Here is an 11,415-nt window from a genome sequence, read left to right as displayed (position 1 = left end):
CTGACATAGTCATTTTTGTATTTATTTTCCATATTTTTTCCCATTTCTCCAATTCTATATTATATCCGAAATTTTTTGCCCATCTAATCATTGTATCTTTGACAACCTCATCTTCCATTTTATATTTCAATAAGTATTTGTATAAATTGCTAATTAATTTTATTTCTGTTCCATGTATAATTTTATCCAATTCTTGCGGTTCTTTTTGTATTTCATATAATTTTTTGTCCTCTGTATATTAATTAATTTAAAGTTAATTAAAAATGAAAGGAAAAAGAAAGAGAAGATGCAGGTTTGACTTTCCTGTGTGACTTTTGCTGCTGGCAGAAGCAGCTAAACAAAATACATTGTTTATCATAATCGGTGACTCTGACTTGTTTTCAATCAGCCAGAGTCAGAAACTATAATGTTTAGTTTCTTTGGTAAGGTAAATTTCAGTTTCTATATCATAGAAAGCAAACCCCAGGAAAAACAATCTGTAGTTTATTAGTCTAGTCTAGTCCAGTCCAGTCCAGTCCAGTTCAGTCAATTAAACTGCTTACACTAAAAGCAGTTGGCTCCTGGAGTGCCACAGCACCAGAAATGATTCACCTAGGAGCTAGAAAATAAAGGATGCTATAATCCATATGTAATATGATTACATATGAAAAGTGGTATTTTCATATTTTTTTCTACAATGAGTAATTGATATAAGGTATATAAGCTAAATTAATCCTAAAATTAATATAAGGTAAATTAATTTCCTGACAGTTAGAACAATTAATCAGTGGAACAACTTGCCTCCAGAAGTTGTGAATGCTCCAACACTGGAAGTTTTTAAGAAGAGATTGGACAACCATTTCTCTGAAATAGTATAGGGTTTCCCACCTGACCAGGTAGTTGGACTTGAAGACCAGCAAGGTCCCTTCCAACTCTGCTATTCTATTCTATTCTATTCTATTCTATTCTATTCTATTCTATTCTATTCTATTCTATTCTATAATTATATAAGATAAATTATATAAATAAATTAATCCTAAAAATACTTTCAATGTTATATTAATATTGATTCTGATAGGAGACAGTGAAGAGAGTTTATTCTTTCACAGGCTGACCATTTTAGTTACATAATGTTGCCTATAATCTGTCGTGGAGTTTTAAAAAATTCAAAACATGTAATCCATTTATTATAAAGCATATAACTGTCAAAAAATGAGCATATAGCTTAGTGCCTCTGTTTCTGCAGGTTAACATAAAAGAAATCAGATGTAGCAAAAATGAAAAACAGATTAAATGGAGACTACATTAGCATTTTATGTGTGCACTATGTAAACCCTTTTCTAATATTGGTCAGCTGCAGCAGAGATTAGTTTGAAAGGAAGGAAATTCCAGATTAAATACAGTAAATTTAGACAGAAATACAAAGCATTTTGTCAGTTGTTTAAAAAAGGGGTGGGAGGAAACTATGTTTAGTATTTGTAATTTTTATTTCTTAATGTTAAAAGGAAGATGTCACACACTGAATAACATGGAATTCACCTGTAGAACAGATAGTGGAATGTAAAAGTGAAGAAAACATCATTTTGAAAACTGTGGCAAACTTCAAGATAATGTTTCACATAATTAAGAAATATAAACTGATGAAAACTCTAGCGTTCTGTCTGCCTTGGTTTTTAAAATGATTTATTCTGAGTGGAAGACTACACAGTATTTTCCTGAAAAGTATTGCATCTATAATATGGTTGGGCATAGTTCTGTTTGTATAAAATGTAAATTGGAAATACTATTTTGAGTAATTTTGGCGTATTTATGTAATGGAATGTGAGAATGACCTTGCAATGGGGCGAGAGGAGATACATGCTGCCTAGGGAAAGTTCAGATAAAAAAGGGATCAGCCTGCAACTGAGTATTTGGCAGAGAACGAAACTTATAAAGCATCCACCCTAACTAATCAGGCAGTAAAATCGTTGTTTAATGGTTTTCTACTTAGTGACTCATTCATGCACACTTGACAAACATTTTTTTTTACATCTTAATACTAAAAACCTAGCAAAAACCTAGGACTGATTTCTATGACTCTATATATGACTCATTGTTATTTGAATGATCTACCATGTAATTTTCAAGTAATCCACACATTGTGGCCATTCAGGAATAGCTCTCCTTATTCATCTTCTTGTAGAAGCCTTTTCACAGAAGTATGATCGATGTTTAAACTATAGTACAAAAGGATAATCTCTGATTCACCATCAGAGTTGTAAACACTTGGAAGACTTCCCCTTCCCCCCCCCCCAAGTATAAGAGCATAATGCCCAGAGCTAATGTTCAGTTCCTGAAGCAGAAATTTCTATTAGGAAATAGCTAATTTGCTGCTCCTTTTCTGACATTCCAATGCAAAATCAAGGAAAATGAGGACTTTCTCACTCTGCCTAATGGCGGAGCAGAGGTATCATTGCAGAGATAACTTTTTGGTTTTAAATCTATTCCATTTAAATCTATTGTGAGTCAGTTCCATTTAATATGTGGGTAGTTTCAGTTAAAAATGATTATTGTTGTCATGTTGGTGGTTCATTGCAGTCAGCCAGGTGTTCTGACTGCATTTGGCATTTTTGTTCACCTATTGAATTCTTTCCAAGAACCTGGGATAGGCAGATGTATTACTTCACCATATTATAGTAGCTGTAGTGGTGGGTTTTGATTTTCAGAGCATATCACATAAAGTACCCTTAGGGATACAATATCTTTAAAAACAAAGTCTGTTAAAATACTTGTATAACCTAAAATAAATTGGTTTAAGTACTAACCTCGGTAGCCTCAGTCCTGAATATGAATTTTGAATGGCAGTTCAACAGTCCTTACCAGCACTTAAATCAGAACATAATTAACTGTTGTTTCAGCATGGCTACATAAATGCCTCAGGATGCTCTATTTTGTGTTTTGGTTGAAGAAACACACTAATGATTTTAAATGAACCTAAATCATTTCGAGTTAAGCCTTAGCTATTTAAATTGCACAGATTCTGCACAAAGCTCTGGATTATGAACAATGGAGTAACTGTCTTTGAAATGACAGTGAATTAATAAATATTAAAATGTTTAAGCTAGTTTAGCATCACATACTAATAATGAGTGTCTGTTGATTGAATAAAATAATTAAGAAAAATTCTGTAGGCATTTTAAAGAGTTGAGAGGTTTGTCATTTTTATCCTGTAAGTAGCAGTAACTGATGTATGAAATATATCTGTACCTGTGTTATTTTTTCTATGACATTTACCCCCTGTGTACTATTATTTAATAATTGTAGGCTTATTCAGTTGTGGGATATGCCATACAAAGTTGTACTAGATACATTAACAATTGTTTTTAGTAGGAAAGATGAAGAGCAATAGTCAGAATATTTGAATGGTCATTAGGAGGTCATTAGGATCATAAGGTTGGAAGGGCCTTTGGATGTCTTCTAATTCAATTCTCTACCCAGCACAGAAATGTTTAGACCATCCAAACAGATGGTTGTCCAGCCTTTGTTTGAAAGTATCCAGTGATGGAGCACTTCAACTCCAAGAAGTAGGGTGTTCCATTCTTAATGGCTCTCCTGGTCTCGTCTTATTTTGAGTTTGGATCTTAACTCTTAAAACTCTGTAAAGCTTCCACTCACTGATTTATGTCCTACCCTCAGGTACTATGGACTATCTGATAATAGTGTTAGCAATAATATGAATAATAGTTTTTAATAAGCATGGTAGCTTCTAGTAGTCACCTTGTTCTTTCTACGTGCTTGCAAACCCCTGTTTCATTACCTTTTCTAAGTTTTTTCTGACTATTAATATCAGTTGATTGATCTGTATTTTCCTAGGTCTAATTTCCTCCCCTTTTTAAGGATTGTAACAATATTAGTTTGTCTCCAACCTTCACTATGCTGTCCCATCAACATCCTTTTCTAACCCATGGACCAAACATTTCCTCAACTCTCCTCTTGTCCGGTATATACCCAAAGATCTATTTTGGAGTTACTTTAGCTCATTCTAAGCCATAGCCTAATCCCATTCTTACAGATTTGGAATATTTTCTAATGTTTGGTTTTCGATATACAGGTAATTCTTATGACCACAATTGAGCCCTTATTAAGCAAAGCAGTGGTTAAGTGAATTTTGCCCCATTTTATGACCAACTCTTGCTAGAGTTGTTAAGTGAATCACTGCAATTGTTAGATGAATCGTGCAGTTATTAAGTGAATCTGATTTCTCCCATTGACTTTGCTTGTCAGAAGCTGGCTCAGAAGGTTACCAACAGTGATCACATGACCCCATGCAGTGCAGCTGTTATAAATACATGCCAGATGCCAAGCACCTGGATTTTGATCACATGACCATTGGGATGCGGCAACAGTCATAAGTATTTTGTTCAGTGGCATTGTTGGTGAATAGTTTTGAATCTCATCAGCTTTCTCTCATTTTTCTTCTCTGTTTGGTATTGTTTGTGTTTGGGCCATAATTATCTGTTTTGTTTTGTTTTTTCAAAAATCTCCCAACTCTCCTGAATTATTTTTTTCTTCAGAATTTCTATCCATGGAATTCTTTCTGCTTCCCTCCCCCCCATGCTTATTGAAGACATTTGTCCAGAAATCTAGAACAATAAACAGACTAACTTCTGTTGTCTCTGCCTTAGGTGAAGTATGCTGAGTTCATTCATGTGGTTACTCTTTCCAAGGGCTCCTACAATTTCTTCAGTAATTTATCTCCTGCTAATAGATATTAACTGATTGTCTAATTCTTTCCTCTACCTTTTGAGTGGTAAAGTTGTCTATAGGGCATATCAAGAACCTGCTGAATATCCCACTTGCCAGAATTGATTTCCAGTTCATGTTGGAGTAGTTGAAATCTCTCATTAGAGCAATGATGATTCCTGTACATAAATCTGATTTGTGAAAATTTCACCTATTTGATTGAATAGTCTGCATACACACCTGCACCAGAATAATTATTGTTTATTTTTCTTTCAATATTCAGCCAGGTGCTTTGGGCATAGTTTTCACCCTTGAGGTCCTGAATTTCCCTAGAAGTATTGTCATTGTTTATGTATAATATGACCCTTCTCCCCACTTTTGTTGGGTCTGTTTCTTTTAAACAAATTATATCCTTTCGATATTATAATCTAATACATTCTCTTCCACTAGGCTTCAGTAATACTAACAAAGTCATATTGGGACTTCAAGTTCGCCCTGTTTTTTTCTGAGCATTGATCATTCTCAGCATTCTGAGCATACTTTGAGCAATGGTGTACAGGTATCTGACTTCTTTAATACCATTGTTCTTGCCAGATCTCCTGGTATATTCCTGAATATGCCTTATTGATGCTTCCTTTTTTGCTGTATGGCTTACAGGCTTCAAACGTATGCTTTGAATATGGCTATGGCACGGGTGTCAAATTCGCAATGTCACGTGACGTGTCGCGACATATCACAACTTTTTTCCCATTGCTGGCAATGGGATGGGTGGGGTTTTGGTGTGACACATCCAGCCCGTAGGCCAGCAGTTTGACACCCCTGGCTACAGTATTGACCATAACCTGATGTATGATCTGTGGTATTCTCCTGCCTGATGTAATTTAAAACCCTTGTAGAAAAATTAATCAAGATGTTTTCCACAGTATTAATTTCAGTCTTTGTGAACTGCAGCCCATCTCTTACAAGAGGCCTTTCCTCTAGATAGCAATCAGACCAGAAAATCCAAAGTTTTCTCAGGGACACCATTCCTTGAGCCAGCCATTTACCTCCACAATTCTCCATTCCTTCCTTGGGCAGTGAAATTCAGTCAGCATGAATCTGTATCTAAATCTGTATCTAGATACTTTTTCTTTTCTTCCTAACTCCTCATGGTCCCTCAATATTCTTTTTAGGACCTTTTTGACTGTGTAATTTGCTCAAAAATGAAAAAAAAGAAAGGGATAATGATCAGTAGATTTGATTAATTAGATCAGTTTCTCCATCATGTTCTTTATAAGCTTCACTCCTAGGAATCAATAGATCTTCCTTGATAACATGTCTTGTTTGTTGATTGCTAATTTCTGTTCCTCTCAGCAATGAGCTGCTTTTCACCAATTTTCCTCTTGGGACAGCCACTGGATTGTTCACTCTATGAAATACTGGGTTTCTCTCCTTCCCGTGTCTTGAACCCTGGGTGAAAACCTATCTTTGTTTATGAGTTACTCTCAAGGTCGAAGGGTCTGAAGTTGAAATAAGGAGTGGTGGGAGAGGAAGGAGAACACAAATTAGTTATACAGATATAGGAGACAAAAACAACAGAAAATGGATTTGTAACACATTGCAATTGTTGGTTGATAAGGTTCTTGTAATCTATCTCACATGTAACTTGCACCTGCATAACCATCCTGTCTTCTCCTCCTTCCCACCCTGTCTCATCTGAGTTTAAACCCTATATCAGTCAAGCCACTTTTTGCATCTGATGAACTGAGCTACAGTTCATGAAAATTATGCCTATAAAATTTGTTTGTCAGAAAAGATGCTACCACATTCCTCTTGATTTGCAGTAAAATTACAGGCTTCAGGTTGAGGGACAAGTTGCTTAGTAATGCTAGCTTCACAAAAAATGGATAAGGATTTTAAGATTCTTAATTCTTCCTTAATATGGATTAAAATCCAATCTAGAAAACCGTTTAGTTAAGGTGTTGCTTTCGCAGGATGTTCTAGTTCATGTGCAAAATAACAGAAATATCTTAAATCTGTTTAGCAGGAATATTCCTTAGAGCCAAAGTAAAGATGCAGTTCTCTGAGTTGTGTAATTAGTAGAGATCATGTTTTTGTCAGGAAAGAAGAGAACATTTTAAAAATATTCTGGCTTTGGTGGGAAAAAAAGTATAGATCATTTCTAAATTAATTGTAGATGAGTGGTAAAGAGCTCATCTATCTCCATTAGGAAGTGTTAATCACGAAAATGAATAGAATTATTAGATGTCATTTTAAGAGAACAGATTTCATATTTGTTTTGTAAAATGCCATTTGTTGATTATGGAATGGAGTAATTGGTTTTTAGTTACTTTGAATTTAATTAACACAAGATAGTCTTTTTAACACAGTATCAAGCAATATACTAGAGCAGGGGTTCCATCATGCAATGCAAAAAAAGTCACAATATGTCATGACACATCACATGACGTGGTGAGTTTGACACCCGTGTACTAGAGTATCAATAATATAAAGACAAGCTGGCAAATTAAAAACAGAATTTATAAATGGATATTCTTGAACCAAGGTACTGGATGATAAAATAAACAAATCAGTATGGCGCACCTGAGATATCACAGGCCTATTATGACACTAAAGGAAAAAGCACAGTGGAGAAATGTAAGCAGGGAAGCTAACAGGAAATGAAAACAAGGGTTAGGGTTGTCACAGTCCTCTGTGATGAAATTTAAAATGAAGTAGTAGTGAAAAGGAAAGGCAGTACTTGCATTCTAAGAAATTAGCCTTCAGTCTAGTAAGGCTGATTTCTTGAAAACTAATTAAATCATTGGTTTAATGGTTATAAAGAAGTAGAAACTTCACTGTTTTTAAATATCTGAATGTTAGTAGATAGTCCAGAGCAACGTGGTGGCCTAGTAATGAAGACACTTGCCTCCCACTTGGAAAGTTGAGAGTTCAGTCCTAAGTAGCAGCAGATGTTTCTTGCCCAGGGTACAAAGAAAAAATATTTGCTGCTTCAGGAAAGGCATCCAGCCAGTAAACACTCAACTCCATCTAATAACCTTGACTCTATCCCAAATAAGGACTCCAGGCTCATAAAAAAGGGCATATTAGTAGATAGTCCTAGTATATTATACACTCTAATCAAAAAGTGATATAAAATTAGAAATGTGCCCACCAAGGAAAGTACATTATGCAAAAGCAAAAACTTTATCAAACATACTATATTTGAAAAGCAAAATGAACTTACCTAAATGTTAAGTGGGGAACTGGCTTTTGTCTTTTGCTTTGTATCCTGAAAAAAAAGAGAGAAGTATCAAGTCCCTTCTTTTACATACTGAATAGAAGAAATAAATAATAGCAATAGTTTTTGCAGAAAAATCAGAACTATAGAAAAGTTTTGTATTACATATACATATATACTCATTATTTATGTTTCAGAGCCTCCAGTGCCCATTGCACCTCCTCAGCTGTCATCAGTTGGTGCAACCTATTTATGGATACAGTTGAATGCCAATTCTATTAATGGAGATGGACCCATCATTGTGAGACAAATAGAATATCGCACCTCAAGTGGAAGCTGGTATGATATACAACCAGTGGATTCAACAAAGTATAAAATTGGACACCTGGATCCAGACACAGAATACGAAATTAGTGTATTGCTCACTAGACCAGGTGAAGGGGGTACTGGATCTCCTGGACCAGCACTTAAAACAAGGACAAAATGTGCCGGTAAGTAAAAAAAGTAATTCACAAACTCATCATGTTACTTGAAAAAACTGAATTTTAAAATTCCATTTCAACTATAAAACATTAAAACTAGCACTTGCTAAGTAGAGATTACTCAATTAGAACACTGTTAAGAGTTACTGCTTTCAGTTAAAATGAAGCATGTGTTTAATACTATAGTATATTATTTTTTATCCTTGCAAGTTTGGATCTGAATATAGTACTATCTCAGTCCAGGTAGGGAACAAATGCATTTATATGTCTTATATTCTGTTGTTACTTCATAAAGTTACTCCAAGGGAGAAAATTATTGCTGGCTCATCAATAGGCAACTTTCTGAGAGACCAGACATTCTCTTTAGAGATTCAAAATAAATGCTTAATGGTTAGACCCCTTTGTTAGCAATGTTTCAAGGTAAAGTACATGATAGTCTCCATTAATAAGATTCTTCATAATGACCACTAATAGATCTTAATTCTAAATTAATTCTATTTTTACCCAAACTGAACAAATGGGAAGAGAATAATCAAATCTGATTTCTATACCATTAAAAAAGGACACTCTACCAAAACATCTCACCTGTAAATATAAGAATAATAAAGAAATAATAAACCTAATTTTTGTTTTATTCTTTACCATTGATTTAACTTGTTGAAGTCCTTTAGGATACCCACCACTATGTTTTATAAGCCATCATTTGGCTTATAAAAATATAAACAACAAATTAAAATATTATCAAATAAATATTGTATAATTATATGAATATAATAGCAACATTAATAATAAGAGAGAGCAAATATTAAAATCTTTCCCCAAACCATCTTTTGCATCTTCCTAAAACTCAGTAGTAAAAGTTTTAGTAAAATGTTTTCTTGTGTAATTCTTGGGAAAATATATATCCTAATACGTTATCTGCAGGATTAGAGAGAACTGCTTAAAAATCAATTTTATTTTTTAGGTGGGTTAAAAATTACTACACTTTAAAAAAGAAGAAAAAATGTGATAATCATAAACAAGACAGTTTATTTTTTTAGTCAAACATCTTCTATTATACCTCTACTGGTGAGAATGAAATTTAATTATCAGTAGAATAGAATAGAATTCTTTATTGGCCAAGTATGATTGGACACAAAGAATTCGTCTCGGTTGCATAAGCTCTCAGTGTACATACAGGCAACAAGTGATAAATCAATAATGGGAGTATATGGAATTGTAGTTGTTAAGAAAGGATGCCAGTGCCACTTTCTGTTTATTCAGCAGTGTGATGCACAAATTGTTACAGTGGTAGGTTTGAAAATACACTAGTACCAGGTAGGTATGAAAGCAAAAGCAAAAGGTTAAAATAGCATCCACAGCTTACAGAAACTGTAAGTCCATTAACATTTTTTGTTTCCCTGACATCTTATTACTATTTTTAGCCAATTTGAAAAATATCAAGCAATGTTGAAACTTAATAGTGACATATAGTCTGTCACCATGGCAACTAATTTAATGATTTATACATGCCATGTCAATACAAATATGTATTGAAATGCTTAAAGTGTACATGTGTATTTATGTATGCATGCATGCATGTGGGTTTTTTAATGTTATTGGGTCCCCAGAGTATTTCATAGTTTGCAAGATGTAAAAAAAAAGAAATGTAATATATATATATAAATGTTTAAATGTCAACATGATAACCAAAATCTCACAAAACCAAAGATAACAAATTAAGATTATAGGTGGTTCTCAGGATTTACAGCAGGATTTATAAAGTTTGAGTAAAATAAAAGACAGTCAAGCTGCAGCCAAAATAAACTTTCTGTTCATTTGATGCAAAGGTCTCAGGTGGCCTACAGTGCATTTTTTTACAGTAGCTTACATTCTTCTCAGTTTACCTTTTATAGATTTAATTTGCAATTTATACACTCTGCATACTTGAGTGAATAAACACAAGCCAACAGGTCCTGTTGTTCCATGCAAAAATTTTTGTTGTAATTAGCACTGCTAGTTTTTCTTCTTGTAAATACAGTATTTATGGACTTCCAAATATTACTGACCTACAATTCTCACTTCCTGTAACCAGCTTGCCAGCATCAAGGAATGGCCATTCCTTATATAAATTGAAGCAGAACTTCAGTATAAATAACTAAGCCAAACAAATCCATGTACAAGTGATAAACATGAAATTTCAGTATATAAATAAGATTGTAGGAAACCCAAGAAAGGATGAATGTATGAGGTGAATACATGGACATAAAGGAAGTTGTGACAATTTATGATAGAAATATACAGTAATTACTTTACTATGTTACTCCTTACTCTTTTTCTATACTTTACATATTGTTCTTTCGATTGATTAAAATCAGTATTTACTCTTAGTGACCACATAGACAGATGATACTGTTCAATTGAAAGGAAATAGTATGTTGAGTGTCTATTTAAGTATACTAAAAAGAGTGCTATGGAAACATTCAAAATATTAAAAANAAGGAAGGACTCACTGGAGAAGAGCCTAATGCTGGGAAAGATTGAGGGCAATAGAAGAAGGGGACGACAGAGAATGAGGTGGCTGGATGGAGTCACTGAAGCAGTAGGCGTGAGCTTAAATGGACTCCAGAAGATGGTAGAGGACAGGAAGGCCTGGAGGAACGTTGTCCATGGGGTCGCGATGGGTCGGACATGACTTCGCAACTAACAACAACAACAACAATGAATAAAAGCTTCAGGCAGTCAAGGAATGTCTGCACCTAGAACATTTAATATAGAAGACCAAATACACCTACAACATTTTTAGAAGACCTAATATTTGTATTATAAAAAATTGAATTTCTCTAAAGGCAAGGCATAGCTAATAAAGACATGAATACTGAAGATAATTGCAGCTTCAATAAAGAAGAAAATCCTTTGGTCTAAAAATATTCCATTGAGTAAAAAGATACATTTTCATATCTTTTCTAAATTTGGTACCTTCTGGATGTGATAAGTTAATAGCTACCAGTATTCCTATTGCTGGCAGATATA

General features: G+C 34.1%; 1 protein-coding gene across 1 annotated transcript in view; it reads left to right on the top strand.

Moving 5' to 3' along the window:
• PTPRM (protein tyrosine phosphatase receptor type M) overlaps positions 1–11,415 on the top strand; it is a gene marked incomplete at its 5' end in the record, with an annotated part of 332,499 nt that overhangs the window by 63,547 nt on the left and 257,537 nt on the right. The window contains one exon of the mRNA XM_015814271.1: positions 8,119–8,412. Coding sequence (XP_015669757.1) covers positions 8,119–8,412 — 294 coding nt within the window. The remainder of the gene's footprint in view (positions 1–8,118; positions 8,413–11,415) is intronic.

The sequence above is a fragment of the Protobothrops mucrosquamatus genome, unplaced genomic scaffold (genome assembly GCF_001527695.2).
Source record: "Protobothrops mucrosquamatus isolate PMUCROS unplaced genomic scaffold, P.Mucros_1.0 scaffold233, whole genome shotgun sequence".
Taxonomy (NCBI): Eukaryota; Metazoa; Chordata; class Lepidosauria; order Squamata; family Viperidae; genus Protobothrops; species Protobothrops mucrosquamatus.
Note: the sequence above shows the minus strand (reverse complement) of the source record. Positions and strands in the feature narration are given on the sequence as shown.